Here is a 19,582-nt window from a genome sequence, read left to right as displayed (position 1 = left end):
TTATTTTTCTTTCTTTTGAAAAAATCGGTTGTGGCAAGAACACTTAACATGAGATCTCAACTTCTAACAGATTTAAAAAAAAAATTTTTTTTTTGCTTTTTGGACAGAAATCAGCTTAAAAATTGTCTATTGCCTAGAAACTTCGAGATATTTTCTATTAACAATTAATTAAACCTCTCCCAGCAATCACAGAACATTATTTCATTTTTTTTTTACATTCAGAGTTCTTTTACTAGGTTGCCTAGCAACCTAGTAAAATTAAGCAGTAAGCTTTTGATTTAGTCAATGGGTTATCTTAAAATATTCATTTGCGCTGGTGACTTTTTTTGGCGGTTTTCTGGACTATCGCTAAATAGGCAAACCTTTATTGCTACCCAATTTACGACCCAATTTTTCAAAATTTTGCCTACCCCCCCCCCTAATTCAAGTGTCTATATTCCAAATATGTAAAAAAAAATATATGTTTTATCAGAGAAAGTAAGTTTTTGTGTCTGATTTCGTAACTTAATTAATAGTTAGCACTAATTAATTAGCATATTTGAGGTCACCCCCGGGAACCATTAAGATTGAGTTTTAGTTCGTGAAAATCCGATCATTAGAACGAAAGTTATTCAGGGTGATATCTTTTTTTTTTTGCGGACTGTACCTGACCTTTTGACTTCTGTATTTCCTACATCATTTTTATACTATTTCCTCCTTAGTTTCTTTTTGCTTTCTGATCTAGATTTACTTTTAGAAAGCGATGACTTATTCATTTTATTTAAAATTTGCGTTTCTTAAGTATTTGCTAATTTTTTTTCTTTTTATAGTTGCTATTTGAAAAGTTTTCTTATTTTGTCATTCTTTTTTTTCTCAATTTTTCATCTACTTTCTTTTTTGCATAATATCTATAAAAGGAAAAATAAAATATTGTAACATAAATTTACTAAATCTGTAAATTTTATTTCTCATTTATTACAGTAACACTAAAATAAATTAAAAGTAAGAAAGAGCAAAGCTAAGCAAAGAGTAGTGTATCCTTTGCTTAGAAATAGGTTAATTTAGTAATAAACTGAACAAAATGTCTTAATAAGATTTGCATTAAATATTATACTAGTTACTAGTAAGAAATAGATTAGAATTATGCATTTTTTTCAATTTTTTTTTTGTTGAATATGTGCTTGTAGAGAGCTTCCTTGTAAGGCACTTCCTTGTAAAGCACTTCTTGTAAAAGTTGTCAATTGTAATTGTTGAACAGTTTTATTTGCAAATTTTTGTGCAATACTTGCTCTGTTTTAAAGGTTCTGGTTCCAGTCATAATGCATAAATTTGGATGGAAATCTGTCTTTTATGTTTTTATGATAATGGTAAGTTATTTTCATCCTCTTTATTTCGCTTGTGAACATGTAAGCATGTTAGGGGACGAATATTTAACAACTTGTAACAAAAACAAGCCTATGTTGCAATTCATTGCAGTTTTGAGACAATGCTAATTGTTTTAAATCTAACTTGCATTTATTTGATTCTTGGAAATATAGCCCTTGATATTTAACTTAAGTAGCGACACACCCCCACTTTGAAGAAAATCGCAACTCTCTTCATTTGTTTGCATTGAAGAAATACAGAGTTTTTATTCTTAAATGCCACTTTTTAGTAGTTAATATTTTTAGTAATTAATATTTTTATATTCTTGAATGAAATTTATATTTACTACTTATTCTTTGAATTTTCTTTCACTGAACTTATTTAATTAATTTTTATTCTTATCAGTGAATACCTAATCTAAAAGTTAACGCTTTCTCATTTTGTCCTCTACAATCAGCTGCAACTTTTTTTTATATATATTTCAGCAAGCTCTTTGAATTTTTTAGCAGTCAGTGTTTTTTTATGAGGTTCAAAAAATGGTATGATGCTGGGATTTAAATCATTATTGGATAAAGTAAAACAAGCAGGGAAGCATATAAAAATAAAAATGAATATATATTTTACAGAATTATTACAAAAGTATTTAAATGGTATTCAGTTTGATTCTCTGATAATTTTAAATTCAAGTAAAACGAAGAAAAAAGCCAATAAAATAATATATTTAATTAATGAGTTATAATGTCTCTTTAAAGAAGGAAATACTTGCCATAATTGTTAGTTTTTTTTAAACAGACAAATTATTCTTTCATGAAATATGAAAAAGCAAATCAAATTAATTTTCAATATACTAATTGGGTTATTTCTTTAAAACTAAAAAGCAAAATCCCACAAAAGTGAACAAAATAATGAACAATTTAAAATATAAAGAGACAATTAATTTAGAAAAAACAAACAATATGCCATTAAAAATGGAACACATAGTATTATGCTTATGAAAGAAAAATTGTCAACTACATAAACCATATTTAAACAATATTAACTCCTTATAAATGAATTACAAAGGAGAATGAATAGGATATGATTTTCTTTAAGTGGAAATAAGAAAATAAGATTTTATTATTAGGAAATATATAGTAGTAAACATCATTGACAATGACGGTATTTAATGACAATGACTAATTTCATTGTGATCTCCATCAGGTAACAGATATAATTTAAAGCCATATTTTGAATTATTAGAACATCCAACTATGCAATAGCCTGGCATTATTACGTTAAAGGTTTGGAACAAATAAAAAAAAAAAAAAAAGCAAAGCTAGAAATAGCAGATCAAGCATGTTGTCACTTCACTATCCAAACTGTTACCCAAAACGACGACTGCTTATCCAAATGATCGATTGACAACCAATATAAATCAAAAGTGGCCCAGAGGTTGCGGTGAAAGTGTTGCTACTTGAGTTACGTATCCAGGGCTTTACTTTTACTCATACACAAAAAGGAAAAAATATATAGTAGACACATAGGAATAGAAAAACCACAACAAGTGTTCACTTGCATGCTAACTCAAATAAGTAATACTACTACTAAGTAATTAAAAGACCTTCATAAAAAAAGTCAATGTTTAAAAAATACTATTTCTTTTATAAAAATTAGTTTATAACTTTTATTTTTAATTTCTTTCAAAAATTTCAAAATTTCAATTTTTATTATGAGCTTTCTATCTTTAAATGAGTTTTAAAAAACATATTTTTGCTTTTATGAACATTTTTAACATTTAGTTAAGGCTATGTGACAACCGTTTAAAAGGAATTTAATATCTATTACAGTTTAAAATTATGATTTCAAATATAGAGTAATACATTTTAGTTTATCTTCAATTTGGTTCTATGATAAAATCTTGTATGCATGAAATTATATGATAAATAGTTGTGTTTTACTCATGGGAAATTCTTTCATACAATATATTAAAATGAGATAACATTCTGACCCACAATGTCATAACATTATAAAATTCTCTCCGTCAATGTGTCCAAGTGAGATTTTGTCACACAACTGCAGGGGTCTGTCCAGACATTTTGTGAAAGGTCCTGTTTTTTTAAAATTGTGAAAAAATTCCTCGTAATTTGTGAATATAAAATGTTAAGTCACATTCTTTCAACCAAGGTCCTGCTTTTGTGAATTTGTGCAAATAGGGTCCTGTTATAGCAAAAAACTTTTTCAAGGAGTTTTTAAATTGTAAATAGATACAAGATTATTCTCAACACTGTAAAATTCTAATAAAAAAATTAAATTTTCAAAAATAAACAGCAATTGCTGCTTCTAAATTAGAGATGAAGCATACAAATATTTGGTATTTAGCCTATACTGCTGAACGCAGAATATACATTTTGGACAAATATTGGAAGAAGCATCTGCCAAAGACAAAACTTAATTCGTTTACATCCGTCTTTTGTTTACCCCCCCCCCCTGAGAAGGGTTTATTCCATTAACAAAACAATAATGAAGATAAAAAATTTTGTGAAGGGTCGGTTTTTAACTTAAAACAATTTGTGAAGGGTACATTTCTATGAAAAGAAATTTTGTGAAGGGTTCGTTAACGGACCCAAATTTCTTCTAAACAGACCCCTGAACTGAGTGGCAGCCCCAATAAGTTTCCATTTTTCTCTTATTTTAGTATAAAAATTGACCACATGTGTGCCATAATTTTGAGCAATTTTTAAGTACCATTCTTGTATTTAACATCTCTTATTGTTTTAAGTATATTGTTGTCTATATATTTGAATAGTTTTATTTCTTAATCTTATTTATTGTATTGCAACCATCTTTAGAACTCAAATGAAAAATTGAGTTCTAAAAACTCAATTTTTCATTTTATTAAAAATATTTGAAATTTTTTCTGATTATACACAAATTTTAATTTAGTAATTGAAGCACATCAACATATTGCAAATTAAATTTAATTCGTATAAAATGTATAAAGGCATGTAACAGAATATTTCTAAATTCTGTTTGTTAATATAAAAATATTTTATCTTCTCAAGTACAAATTTCGACAACAGTATTATAGTAAACAAAACAAACATATTGTGCATTATGGTAAATATTATTGTTTTTCTTTTTTTACAGACTATTTTAACCCTTGTATGTATAATAAAAATTGTATATCGTGATACTGTGGATCTAATTAAAAGGATGCTTAGCAGGCGAAGATATACACCTTTACACGTTAATCAAAGTCCTATTAATGTTGAAACAGAAATTGCATCAGACAATTATGAAAATTGAACAAGGCATTGTTATTACTTCAATTAAGAATTTCTCTTTATATGTTTCTATTTTATGTTTATTTAAATTTGTACCAAAATATTGTTTTTTGTCTCGTCTAATAAGTATTTTTTTAATGAACTGTTTTATATGTAAGTGCATGGTAAAAGTCATGTTACATACTTTTAAAAAGATGATTGACAAATAAAAAAATGCATTATTACTAGTTAATTAAAGTCATCTAAATACTTAGCTGGAAAATTAATTAAAAGAAACAAAGAGTTTAATATTTCTACCATAATAAAGGCTTATACTTCTCAAAATTATGTATGTTGCTTTATTTGGTTATTTAAATTATTTTAATTTTATAATTTTTTTAATACTAAACCAAGTTTTCTTTGTTTTTTTAATGTTGTTCTCTTATTTTATTCATTATTTTTTATGAAATAAGCTTTAATTACTATATGTGTAATAATTTAGTTTACTATTATTGATATATATATCTAGCTTAGATAATTTGTTGTGCTTCTACTCATTTTGTTCATTTCATTAGAATACAAATCATTTATTTCGTTGGAATAAAAATGTATTATTTTTGCTAGTCAATGATGTCTCGGTGATTTGATTATTTTAATGTTTTGATAAAATGAACTATTTTTATAGAAATTTTATATTAAATGACTGGTGAATGTTGAAATGTCAACTATTTTTATATCTCTTATCTGTTTTACTTCTTACACATTGTAGCTAAATATTAACTCCTTATTAAATGTGTTTCAATTTTTAGATTAGCTTTAGCTATTTATTTAACTTAAACAACTAACAGACAAATTTTAATTTTTTTGCAAAGTATTTTTGAATCACCTCTCTTTCTCAGTTCATGGACTTTTCCATACGTATTTTTTCTTTTAGCTTTTCTTAGCAGTAAATTTATATTCCTAATATTGCTATTTGTTATTTATTATTTTATATGTGAGCATTTTTAGTCTGATTTTTTTTATTGGGCTAAAAAATGTTATTCTGTTTGATAAAAGTTGAGTTTTATTTTAAAATTTTGTCCCTATGTAAACAAGAATATATTTTATTGGAATTAATTGTTGTTGTTCGAATAACTTATAGTGTATTGTAATTACTTCATTATATCATTATTTATGATAAAATAAAACATTTTCATATTTTTAATGTTGAATTATTTTCAACAAATTAATATATTTTTAATTACTTTATAGAGACATTCTGAGGTTTTAAAGAAATGAATTACACTTTTTAAAACTGAGCGATAGTCAAATTTTATTCTTTGTATATAAATCAATAAACTTGTGTATAAATTAATTCAAAAGCTGTGATCTACTAGAATAATTGCTATACACACAAAAGGATATGACTACTAACTTCAAAACTTTTTTCCAGAAATTGAAAAATTCATTTAATTTTTTTGTAAGATACAGAATTAGTTGATGCAAAGAGTCTTTAAATAACCTTTATTTATACTACAATTTTATATAGAGGGAGTATTTTAAACATTCAATTAATAAAACTACAGATCTAGCTATCTTTGTTTATTAATAACTTCCAACTATTCTGTGTTTCCAAAAGAGACTGATATATGGATATTGCCAGTTATTCCTGATTTGATTAAAAAGTCTAATTTGTGTATAACAATTTGAAAATTATGAAAGCTTCAAAAATTTCTGAAAAATGTTCTTACCAAAATATATATTTTACCTTCTTTATTACTTCATTGGAAATTAAATAAGTAATGTTAGTAATAAATGAGAAACTTATTTAGAAAGTATACGTAGGGGTTTATTTTCTTGTGATAATTTTTGTTATATAACCTTTTGTCAGGGTTTGCCAAAGTCGGCCCAGTCTGAAAAAACCCTGATTGTTTTTTTAAACTTGTTTTAAGAACATACTAATCTTCCTTTAATTAGAGTGGAAAAGTAAAGCATGTGTTTTTATAAAGAATACATTGGAAATTGGGACTCTGAAAACCTTACAAATATTTTTTAATTTACATAAGTTTTATATTATGTTTCTATTGATCAATTTTTCATTACAAGGGCTTGACTTTTGATATATTAATTTTGCATTTTTTAAATGAATAGGCAGACTGCAGTTGTTTAAATAATAATTAAAGCAATATATGTCATTCATTAAAAATTATCAGGTTTATGGAGTAAAATTATTTATGTAACTTGAAACAGTTAGTAATTTTTTTTTTGAAGCAAACTCTAAGATATAATGTATAAAATAAGTTTATAACTGAACATAAAAACTGCTATTATATAATTTAATAATGTCTGTCAAACTAATTAGTATTCTATTTTTTATGATTGCTTTAAAACTTAATTGGATTTTAGAATTTTTTTCGCAGTTGATAAAGTTAAATGCAGAAACCGAGGTCTAAAAAATTTTTTCATTTTAAAAAAATGGAAAACGAGTGGAGAAAAACCATTCGAAAATTTATCAGAAGTATAATCTTTTATATTTTAATGCTTCTGAGGCACCAATCATTCAATAGTGGGCCAATCTTTTCAAATATTCAATAAGGACAACTAATTTTCCTTTTTACTATTAATAAAATGATGCTAAAAAGTTGAGTTAGAATTATGTATAAGATTTTGCTTAACTATCATATATTTATTATATGTCCTAAGTATCATGTTAAATTAAGTCGTATTCCTAGTAAATACAGGCCTTACTAACTATCCAAGCACCATAAATCATTTTTCTTGTTTTTGGTAAGATTAGTTTTATAGTTTTTAAATTTGTTGCAGTGAATATTTTTATAAATTTCTTTCATAGAATTAAAAATTTAATTATGCTTAAAAAATGTTTTATTTTTGAATTAAAAGTGAAATGTGCTAGAATGACTTTTCGATGTTGTCATCCCATTTTTACTGGCCAGGAAATCAGTATAGTTCTTTACTTTACAAATGCCTATAAATTATTTGTTTATTCAAGGGTATTAATATATTTAAATAATATTTATCATCCCTTCTTAATATTATTCTCTACTGTTGTTGATTTGATTTTCATTCCAGATTAATGGCTTAAAATCAAAATTATTATTTTATTATAAAGTAGTCTTGTAATATTGCCTTATTATGTAACATTTTATGAAAAATATTTTAACTTAACCGTTTTATAATTAAAGAACAAATAAGTTGTATTTACTTTCATAATAAGCTTCATATAAAACTGTTTCCAGTCAAAATATGCAATTAAAGTAATGAGTACAAAACTGCAATAATTAACATTACTCAATATTGCTAAACAATGTGTCAAAATAAATTAAATTATATATTAAGTTGCAATGGTGACAGAACAAAATTATTAAGTTATGATTTTATTCTTGTGAACTCTGAAACTAAACCTGTGTTAATGCAAATAAAGTTTAAAGATAAATTTAATTTATTTTAACGTTAATCTGTTTGGCGTTAAGTAATAAAAATAGCATAGCACTCTAAAACCTCCTAAAAAGGGTTACATTACAGCAAAATAAGTTATAAATAGTTACTTAATATTCAACTTCAAAAAATTTAAATGCAAATCCTGCAATCTCGTTAAGGACTCGAGAGTTTTGAAAAATCGAAAAAATCGATAGATTGAGCTTTTTCCAAAAACCTGGGTTTCTTTAAACTCTGCCCTGAGTTGACCTGCTCTTTTTTCTCTTTTGTGTTGGACATAGTTTCAGGCATTTTAGTTTCAGTATTAAGTGTCTATCTTGACTTTTATAGAATTAATTGCCACTTGCAGCTTTTGTACCATTACACTGTACATTTGAATCAAATAAATAAAACGTAAAAATTTTCTAAAAATGCTGTCTTATGCATAGAAATCAATGAAACTTTTTTTTTTACCATAGTTTTTGGAGAGCTATAAAAGTTATTTAAAATTATTTATATTTTTCTATAATCCTTATTAGTCCTTGTTAAACTGTTCTACTGTTAAGTGCTCAACATCGTGCACAGGTTATGGGTTACCAAAGAGTTGGAGCCATCCCCTCTGCAGAGGATCAAAATTGTAATGGCACTTTTTTGGATCATCTCCAGTGATGTTTCCCAGACCATCCCCAATTACCCTGTAAATTAAAAAATCAATAATTTACTATACTTCTTTCACTTCTTAATTATAGGCAAAGGTAAAATTACTTTACCTGTATTTTATGTGTTGATTCCTCAAGATACTATTTATCCGAGGGAAGACAGGATGCTTTTCTTTCGCTTCAAAAGGTCACTACTCTTCGAAAAAAAAATGTCATTAGCAAAAAGAAACAAGGTCTGTCATTGAAAAAATTAACTCCCGTTCAATTTTTGAATACATTTAATCTTCAAATAAAAAACGTAACAAACAAGATTAGACGACACATCAATATTTTAAAGAGGAACAGCACATTTCAACCTTTTAACTCGGAGGCGATGATTTAACTTATGCTTTTCTTATAAAACTGCTGTTACGCCGCAGTTACAGTTAAATTTTAAAGTCAAATAGTTCCTCTGAGGTTATCGACACTCCCCTCTTGTGTTTTGGAGATATCGATCACTGAAATTTAACATAAATTTCTGTCCAAAGCTTTGAGGCACTTGCACAACCCTACCAGCTCGAGTGGTCACAGAATCGGTTTTTCTGTAGTTATCATCAGTCACTAAAGAAACAGTTAAGTTTTTTCCTGCAGGGTTGGAGTTGACACAATCATTATGAGCAGTATTATTGGCGATAATATCACTGCCATTCAGTTCCATGGGGCACAGTTTCTGGACAGGGTGAATAAAGACACCAAATTTTGTTTTAATTTTGCTAAACGAACGAGTCAATCTTGACTGGGATAAGTTTCTAAATTTCTGGCCATTGGCCTGTTGATTCTCTTGACGTTGTCACTCCATACTAGTACTATATCACCTACTTAAGGAACATGAACGTTATCTTTTTGTAATTTTTATGTAATTGTCCTAAGTATTCAACTCGAAATCTTCAGCATTATTTTTTAAATATTATTGCTAAGCTATTTTTCCCCTGTAATTTCTGCCACCATCTTCTAATAATTTCAGAAAATAAAAAAATGCCAATGAAAAGATTTATTTACCTGCTGAATTTGTTGACATGATTGTTGGAAAAAAGGTAGTAGAGGGTCAAGAAGGGAGGCCAAAACTGGAGAAAAAAAATTTGTTTTATGCATAAAGTGCTCCTTCACTTCATCACTTTTCATTGAGTTTATTTCTAGTTAGAATCAGAATTTATAAGTTCGCTTAGTTATAAGCACAGTATAATCAATTCTTTATTATAGGTAAAATTGTACAACCCATCGAATGTTTCAAAAATCAAATTAGTTTTAGGAAAACTATAAAAAATAATAGCCTCCATGAGCTTTTTTTTACAAATGAATCTCAGTCTCAAGTATAGTTTAACATAAAATTACTAACAAAAATGGTCCTTTATAGATTTAATAATGCAAATAGTTTTAAGAAACTAATTTCTTTTTACAACAATACATAAAAAATTCGGTTTTAAAAATAAAATTAGATGCTGATTACAACTTTATACTCTTAAGTACACTCATGTCCATAAATTAAGGATAATTCAGAATCACACGGAAATCAAACTCTAAAATTAAGATTTCCCCTGTAGAATTATCACACATCCTGAAGAAGAATATGCAAATTACAGGAAGCCACTAGATGACGCTGGTAGTACGTCACAATGACGAGATGTAAGAGAGGGGTACATAAGGAATGGTGGCAAAGAAGTAAAATTGTTCACAAGTGCTTTAAAAGCCTTTCAGTCCAATAACCGCATAGTTATGGCACAAAGTAAGCATTTGGATGATTTTTTACGTGGCAGAATCATCGGACGACTGGAATGTGGACGTACCCAGCTGGAAGTATCCGAGGAACTTGGAATCACCCAGAGTGTCATCTCCAGGTTTTGGCAACGATTCCAAGATGATGGTAATGTGAGTAGACGTTACAGCACAGGTCGCTCCCGAGTTACAACGCCGAATGAAGACCGGTATTTGGTTGAGAGTGTAACGATGACCGACCACATCTATAGGGATGTCATTCTGGAACAACATGTACGTTTGTTTCGGGGCGCCATGGGTGCTGAATTTCTGTTTATGGACGACAACGCCCGTCCTCACCGAGCAAACATTGTAGACGAATGCCTTCAATCGGAGGATATCACCCGTATGGATTGGCCAGCATACTCACCGGACTTGAATCCAATAGAGCTTGTGTGGGATATGCTTCGCCGACGAATTGCAGCCCTTCAACCCCCTCCCACCTGTCTACCGGACTTCCGGAGGGCATTGCTTGATGAGTGGTGTGATATTCCCCAAGATCAGATTGATAATTTAATACTCAGCATGCCTAGGCGTTGTGCGGCCTGTATTGCATCGTCCGGGAGACATACTCCGTCGTAACAATCATACTAACCATGTTATACTGTATTTTGTAAATAGGTTCTTTTTTAAAATTTGCTCCAGGAAGTAAAAATCGCAATTTTTATTAATTATGTCAAACATATAGCATCTTTTTTGCTCTTTACCTTTTGTTTAATACATAGACTTTACAAATAAGTCAAATTTGTTTGGCTTGTGTGTCTGAACTTCATTATCCTTAATTTATGGACATGAGTGTAGTAAGGAATTTTTTTCGAATTATATACGGTTCAATTATGAACTTTCAACTTATAAATTCAATTTATTTACTTCAAACACTATCTTCTAGCAGTATAATAAGATATATTTAAATCCCGACTAATTTCTACTTCCATCTTTAGAAAGTGCCACTATTTTTTTGTAGAATGTCGGAGCAGTGGGGCATTATTTTCTCTAATTTAGCAATTAAAATTAGTAAAACTCTGATTAAAATTAGCAAATCTATAAATAATCTACAACTGCAAAATACAACGAAAAACTACAAGTAAAATTTACTTTGCAATTTGCTAGAGACCTCAGGGCATTGACGCCAACTTTTGACAAATTTTAACTTTTTCAAAAGATTTGAATTTTTTTTTTTTTTAAATCTGAACTTTCATTTAAAAAAAATTAAGTATTTATGCGCATAGTAGCAAAAATCTGAATTTTAATATTTTAACAGGACTTCTATGTCATTAATAAAGTAAGAAAACTGTGTTATCAGTATCGTAATTATAAAATTATCATTAAATTTAAAATTAATATTTTGAAACCCAACATTTCAAGAGCATCATATTTACAAGTCTTTGAAATTAAGTATTGAATGTTGTGGTGAATATAAACACAATAAAATACTTCTTAGTTTCACTGCTACATTTTTCATTTCTTAATGACCTACTTAAAATGAGGCTATCGTATCAGATGTTGGTAGTGATGATGAGAATCGTAAAATGAGTTGGTGAATAAAGAAATAAAACAAAGAAACTTTATTAGCCATATTTGGTGATAAATAAGTAACTGTTTGTAATCGATGAGCTAAGTGGAATGACATGTTGAGCTGGTTTGAACGGAAGAACATGTTTGCAAAAGTCAGTTTCTGAATGTATCGAAACTAAGGAATGCTATTTACAAACTATGTTTATTCAGGAAAGTCATGTAACTTAAATATATATTTGTCAGAATGAAATGACTTTTTATAATAAATGAACAAAAGTACTATATATATATATGTAAATAAATAGACAAACTCTTTCAAAATTTGATCAAAAACAATGGATACTCAACTAAAGTTATTAAATTTTATATAAAAATCATTGAGTTAATTGTATGTTATTATAAATAAACTTACTAAAAAACTTCTTTGTTAAATTACAAAATTTTAACCATGTGCAAATCCATTTCAGACAAATCCGTGGTTAAAATTAGGTGCAAAACAGGCAATTCATGTTTCTTTTCCTCTCTCTTTTTCTTTTTTTAATAGAAGTTAATTTTCTAAAAACATTAAAATTGTATAATTAAATATCAATTGCAAACTTCTTTAAATTATCCAGTATAATATTACCTTTCGCACATTCATTTTCGGGCCCATCCTTGGTAACTAACAAATCAAACTCGTTTCAGCACTGCTGTAAGTACGCGCTATAAAACGAAATCTTTCTATTTACGCTTTCACCTCAATTTGCGTTTCTGTTTTCATATTTTGTAATCTGGCAATCTTGTTACGAAAATATTTTAAATCATTATGGAAAATTTTCTTTTTATGTAAGTTCATTTGAATTCGCTACTCGCTTTACATATTTCGTTTTATATTATGTTCTGTTTTTTCTTTGCATTTTATTTTCTGTTTCTTACGTGAATTTTATTACTTTATGTGCTCAATTCTATTTCGTTTTTCTAATTTTTTTGAGTGTTCCTCACCCTATTGTACTGATATATTTTGCTTTGGCTATATTGATACAATATTAGAAAGCACTCCTTTTTGTGGATGTAATCGTGTGAGCTGATGAAGAGATACCTTTTCCCCCCCGGATTTTTATTTAAATTTTTTCCGGATTTTTATAAATTTTTTTTTTAATAATTTTCTTTTTCTCTTTTTTCATTATTCTGTAATTTTTCATTATTTGCATTATTGTATTTTTCCATGTTTTCTCTACTTCTTCTAACTTNTATATATATATATATATATCAAAATGCTTTTAAAATGCCACTTTTACTAAGTTTTTCAATTTTATCGAAAATAAATACTGTGAATTTTTCAAATCCTTGTGATTTTTCGAGCCCGCCAAATTTTTTGCTGGATCTTTCTTTTTTTCCTTTCCTAAGAGACTCGAACTGAGGTGTAAAAGCAAATTAGCGCTACAACTCTTCATAAATGTATAATAACTTATGTAAATTAGGTTTTAGTACAAAATTTTCATACAAATGGCGTTAAAACAGCTTTAAAAAAAATAAATAATGTCAGATAGAAAGTTCAGCTTTCAGATTCTATCTTGGAAAATCATAAATCATTTATTAATCGATTCAAATTTATTTTTTAAAGGAGATTAAAAAAAAAAAAATGCATGTTTTCTATGCACAGAAAGCAGCCTCAAAAATTCTCTCAGTCGCTTGGCAACAGTGAAACACTACGTTTTGCCGTCTTGTCATTCATTCAGTTTCTTTACGGTTGTTTTCAATTGTTTCACCTTCTATGGCGAGGTAATTTGGCATTCTTTTAAGCAGTTTCCCAAGCTTTTCCAATGGAACCATATTTTTCCCCACTCGGGGGCCTCCTAATTTGTCTATGATTAGTTCCTTTGGTACGATTGTATAGTATACTATAATATAATATCTGGCAAAGTTTGAAAATTATAGGTTAATATTAAGGGGAGATATGGGATCATTTATATGCATAGTATATGAGCTACAATTTCTCCATTTGTAGGCTATTTTTCACTCTGATAAAAGAGAATAATAATAATCTAAGGAAAAGGAATATTTATTTTACTTTGAAATTTTGAAAAAAAAAAGTTATGAAATATAATTTTTAAAATATTGACCCTTAACCGGGTTCAAACCCCGAACCATGTTGCCTACTAATTTATTACTTCCTGTCACGTAACACGAATGGACACGCCACACTCGATTTTGCCACTTTTATTAATCTTTCAGTGCTTTTCCAGCGGAATTATATTTCGCACCCCCCCATGGGACCCCCAATTTGTCTCTAATTATTTCTTTCGTACGATTGTATAGTATACTATAATATAATATCTGGCCGAGTTTGAAAATTATAGGCTAATATTAAGGGGATATATGGGGTCATTTATAAGCATAGTATATTAGCTACAATTTCTCTTTTTTAAGCTATTATTCGCTCTTATAAAAAAGAAAAACAATATTTTAAGGAAAAAGAATATTTTATTTACGTTAAAATATTGAAAAAAATATGAAATATAATTTTTAAAATATTGACCCTTAATCGGGTTCGAACCTCGGACCCACGGGTCTATTTATTTGTTGCTTCCTATCACGTAACACTAATGGCAACGACGCACACGGATTTGTCACTTATATTAACCTTAAGTACTTTTCCACGCTTTTCGAATGGAATCATATTTATCCCCCTCGTTATTTTGTCTGTAATTATTTCCTTTGGTACGATAGTATAGTATATTATAATATTATATCTGGCCGAGTTTGAAAATAATTGGCAAATATTAAGGGGAGATATGGAGCAACACTTCCTAGAAGTAGGAAGGCCTCAGCACGGATCAATTTAGTAGTCCGATGTGACGAGGTTAACTGCGCAGTAGATGAAAAATAAAAAAAATGTCATTACGTTCGGGGTACTAAGCTGCGCAGTGGTTGAAAATACGAAATATCTCATTACGTTCAGATTATTAAAGGATATTTATGGTAACCCGTGCTGAGGCCTGCTCTTTTCTAGGAGGAGTTGTATGGAGTCATTTATATGCATAGTATCTGAGCTACAATTTCTCCATTTTTTAAACTATTATTCGCTCTTATAAAAAAGAAAAATAATAGTTTAAGGGAAAGGAATATTTTATTTACTTTACAATAGATGGTGTTTTCAATATAAATGTAAGCAATAACAATCTCGAGCTCAATATCTACTCCAGTTCCTGTTAGAAAGTTTGCAACTGCTTACTACAGCTTATTCTGCGAGGCGATATTTTCAAACGGATACTTTTGTTTTCAATAAAAGAGGTAAATTAGATAATTTCTCAGCTCAAATCTGTCGTGGCGTTCCGCTTCAACTGCCCTTGACGACAGCTTTCCTGCATTACATTTTCAGTGCGAAAAGTGAATGAGATACTTGTAACGCTTCAGCATTGACACTAAGGGAATATTCCCTTCTTCGCGTAAAGCCTATAAGTTCCTTGTTCAGCTGTCTGTTGTAGAGCAAGCGTTGATTTTGTGCCGATTACAGTCAGAAAATGGCGCGTATAGTGCGGCTTTGAGGAGAACTCCACCAGACTTAAAGTCTGGGACTGTCTGCTGCTATGGTAACAAGTGAGAGCACATTTCTAATGGGGGTGAAATGGAGGAAAGAAGGTATCGATTGGTTTAGTCACGCCGACCTACGCTAAGATTAAGACAAAACTATTCACCCCACACTCCTATTCGAAGTGACCTTTCCTTTTCTTGTAACCATAGTACCCGCGACGACGGGTGTATGGAGAAGTTCTCCAGAAAGCCGCACTATACGTGCTTTGCATGGTGGCAGCTTTGCAAAAACTGGCTTTGATAGTGCTTGCTTTCTGGCGACCAGCGCTGCCGATTCGACCATAGCGACCAGCTATTTACTTTTGTCCAAATAGAAATGACGGCATTCGTGTGCCTATGCAGCATTTTGACAAGCAATTTTTCAGCTCCGTACCGATGAATATGCTTTTGCTGGGGTTTAATACATTCGATTGCGGACTAGAAACCAAGAACTAATTATCTTTCCTGCTTTCTTCTTGTCATGATAACTATAGAGTGCTTGTTGCACCAGAGCCGTTTTTATGTTCATAGGGGCCCTGGGCCTGTCATTATCTGAGGGCCCTTAAATTTAGTAAATTATTTGGGANGGGGGCCCCATTAGAACTCGGGGCCCTGGGCCAGGGCCCACTTGGCCCATCCTTAAAAACGGCTCTGTGTTGCACATCCAATCTAAACAGAAAAATATGTGATAATGATTTGAATTATTCAATTAGTTATTATGATTAACATTATGTTAGACTTTTGCTATTTTAGAACCATTGTTAGATTGAGTAACCATTGTTTTTCATCGCTCAGAAAAATCGTTATTGTTAGTGGACCAATTATGGGGATTTATTTATCAGTTACTTTTACACCTGTATGTCTTGTTTATTTTATGAATTTCAATACAGTTTTTTACACAGATATTGTTACTGTATGTGTAGTAATTTTATCATTTTGTTATTTTAAATTTTTTCTTTCTTGCGTTAGAAAATGTAAAATTTCGAGATGTAAATACTCATAAAAATTTCTGCTGAATTCTTTACTTTTTACTACTTTACTACTCCTCAGTCCAACTACTTTTTTAAATAATAAAGCACTTTTAACCTTTCGGAACCAAATTCTAAAATTAAAAGTGAACAAACTTTGATAATATGGATATTTGAGTTAATTGGCAGTTTTTCATAATAAAAAAATATTTTATTATTAAAAGAGAGTTTTTTTGCAACAAACTGTTATTTATGAAAAAAATATATTGTCAAATAATATTTTTTTTCTCGAAAACTAAATAAATTTTATTTTATAACAACTATTTAATCAGACAGGGACACAAAAACAATAAAATGAACACATTCATCACTCCAAGGATGAATATGTTCATTTTTTCAATTTCCTGAAGAAAAAAAGCTATAATTAAAAACGAAACTAAGTAACATTATTTATGTGTAATACAACATGAACAAAGCATGACAAGAAAAGTAGATTACGATAGAAAATTATGTACTCAAACTTTCTTCAGAAAATAAGAAATCTAAATTATAATCCATAAAAAATACAAAGAGTTTATTACATGGAACACTAGTAAAAAAAAAACTGCTTTTTTGTTTGTTTCCCCTAAAGTAAAAAAAAGAAGGAAAAAAAAACATTTATCAATATTAACTATAAATTTGAATGATGTATAGTTAAATGTGGGATTAATTTTCAGAAGCAGGCAAACTATTTGTACAGTTATAACGCTAAGTAGAAATTTTTTATTAGATTGGTACGATTTGATGATTTTTTTTTTTGCTTTGTTTTTCAGATGCTTGTATAATGCATTTAATATTGTATTCAGTTTTATGTCCATTTAAATAAAGTAAACTGTGCCACTTTAAGTCCAACGAAATTTAATGACAGTGAAAAAATGAAACAAATATTTGAGAAAGCTTTGTACCAAATTTTACTTAATAGGTTCGATTTTAAAGAAATCTCGATGGTTTCATTATACAATCTTGCAACAATAGAATATATCATCCAATACAGATATGTTTTACATTCATGCAGAACACAAACTACATTAATTGCACACACATCAGCAATATTTGTAACATTTTATATTAATGTTTCATAACACTTTGGAAATAATATTATTTGCTTGCTGTCCATCGTTGCATTTAATATGTACAGATAAAAAGAACAGAAAATTTAAATAGCACCAGAAATAAAACTTACCTAAAAATGTAGGTTTTTACTTTATATATATATATATGTATTTTGTTTCTAATGATTTCTGTTTTTTACATTTAGCTTGAATTATTATTAAATTTGCAGCATTCTGATTTAAGCTTTCAGTTGCTTAATGTTTAATTCATACAAAAAAATTAATTCAAATCGATAACATCATTTTAATAAATTACAAATGGGCATTCTTCTGGATTTATTTCTATATAAAGTAATAACATAAGTATAGATTTTGATGAACACTGTGTGTAGGTAATTCTAGGATCATCCATGTATCAGATCCTTATAACGCCAACAGCAATCATCAAAGTTCCACTGCCTGATTATTGTAATTGGAATCAATTAAAAATTGTAAAAGCTTGTCTGAAGGTGGTTACTTTAAATTTGTCCCATATAGGAAATTTTTATTTTCCATTATGTTCACTCGTTTCTAACCAAATTTTAGTTTCCCTTAATTGCAGTATCCATGTCACAGCACTAAATTTTAATAATTACTAATGGAAATAAATGGAGGCCTCATTAATAAGGTTTTATTATAAGGTTTAATTTATAATGTTTAAATAGTAAGGTTATTGTAATTAATAAGGTTTTGACATATAATTTTAAAAAGTTTAGAATTTTTCTGAATTTTTTTTAACTAAATACTAAATTTATGTATGTATTATAATAAGAAACAGGATATTTTTAAGATTTGAAGCAATTTTATTTGTTGTTTAGATTGTTGTTTTTAAGATGTTTACATCATCCTATCACTAAAAACCAAGTAACCAGAAGGTGCAGTTTCCTAAACTGTGGTATACATACCACCATAAAATTCTGTATTAAAGCTGTTGAAATACTGTGCATGGAAGATTTTATATTTGGAGATTAGGTAATTATAGAATAGTTTTAATAGTGTTATGTATAAATAGCCATAAGTGTTATTAAATATACACATTCATGTTTTCTTATATTATTTTATAAAATTTTCTTATAGGGACGTCTTTTTATTGAAAGATTTAATCTATATCAGCACACTTAAATTTATCATAACTTTTTAAGTTTTATGAAAGTTTATTGCTAATAAAACATAGAGTTTCTGAAATATGAAATTAAGAACGAGTTTCTGAGTGATCAATGCAAAGTTGTGTACGATGCGACATATATAAATCTTTAATCCTGTTTTCCAGAAAACAATATTTTTCTACCTCATCGCGATTCCTAAAAAACTATTCATTGAACTTTTATTTTGCTTATATGAGTTTATTGATAGTGGAATTCTCTAAAATTTCGTGTAGCAACCCTTATCTACCCCCCCCCCATCGTTCTCTAAAACAAAAAGACAAGGTGATTTTTTTCTGTAAAAGTAAAATTTCAGTTTAGATTTTAATTGGTTGTGTAAAAGTGTATTAAAAAACTGTATAAAATTACAGTTATTAAACTTAAAATTCTCCTGGCAAAAAAAAATTTCTTTTAACCATCTTCGGAAATATTATATTTTCTCAATTTCGAAATAAATAGGATATATAATTTAGAAGGTCAATTTTACCACTAGTGCAAATTCCTCGAAATTATTTACTAATTATGAAAGTTCTTATAAAAGTTAGTGGTTTTATTTCAACTATTTTTCTTTAGCTAATTATGTTTATAAAATAATCCAATACTGCAATTTTGATTTATGCAATAAAATAATGTTTTTTAAATTTACAGAGTAATAATAAAAACATGCTAATTATGACCATAAAAATGTTTCCATTTCAATGGCTTACAAAATTAAAATTCAACATAAATAAGTCTATTAAAATTCTTTTTCAAAAGAAAAGAATCGTTCAATGAAAAGAAACAGTAAAGGAAATTGCACAACTGCTCACTGAAAAAAATTAGGAA

At 28.5% G+C, this 19,582-nt stretch overlaps 1 protein-coding gene and 1 long non-coding RNA gene across 6 annotated transcripts in view; one reads left to right on the top strand and one right to left on the bottom strand.

The window, feature by feature from the left end:
• The window catches only part of LOC107446427 (sugar phosphate exchanger 3), a 47,946-nt gene extending 42,156 nt beyond the window's left edge, over positions 1 to 5,790 (top strand). For both annotated transcript variants that reach the window (XM_016061067.3, XM_016061068.3), the window contains 2 exons: positions 1,281 to 1,346; positions 4,471 to 5,790. In XM_016061067.3, the coding sequence (XP_015916553.1) occupies positions 1,281 to 1,346; positions 4,471 to 4,629 (225 nt within the window). In that variant the 3' untranslated portion in view covers positions 4,630 to 5,790. The remainder of the gene's footprint in view (positions 1 to 1,280; positions 1,347 to 4,470) is intronic.
• Positions 5,791 to 8,037: 2,247 nt separating this feature from the next.
• Positions 8,038 to 13,293, bottom strand: LOC139427137 (uncharacterized). Of its 4 annotated transcripts, XR_011638296.1 has the most exons (5): positions 12,591 to 13,293; positions 12,378 to 12,520; positions 9,698 to 9,762; positions 8,771 to 8,850; positions 8,038 to 8,695 (listed from the first exon to the last, which is right to left on the bottom strand). It is a non-coding gene; the product is annotated as an uncharacterized lncRNA (long non-coding RNA). The 4 variants fall into 4 exon arrangements; XR_011638294.1 differs by having other exon boundaries at positions 8,771 to 9,762; XR_011638297.1 differs by lacking the exon at positions 9,698 to 9,762 and having other exon boundaries at positions 8,771 to 8,855.
• Between the last annotated feature and the right edge of the window lie 6,289 nt (positions 13,294 to 19,582).

Source organism: Parasteatoda tepidariorum, chromosome X1, assembly GCF_043381705.1.
Source record: "Parasteatoda tepidariorum isolate YZ-2023 chromosome X1, CAS_Ptep_4.0, whole genome shotgun sequence".
Lineage (NCBI taxonomy): Eukaryota > Metazoa > Arthropoda > Arachnida > Araneae > Theridiidae > Parasteatoda > Parasteatoda tepidariorum.
This window is presented reverse-complemented; position numbering and strand designations above follow the sequence as displayed.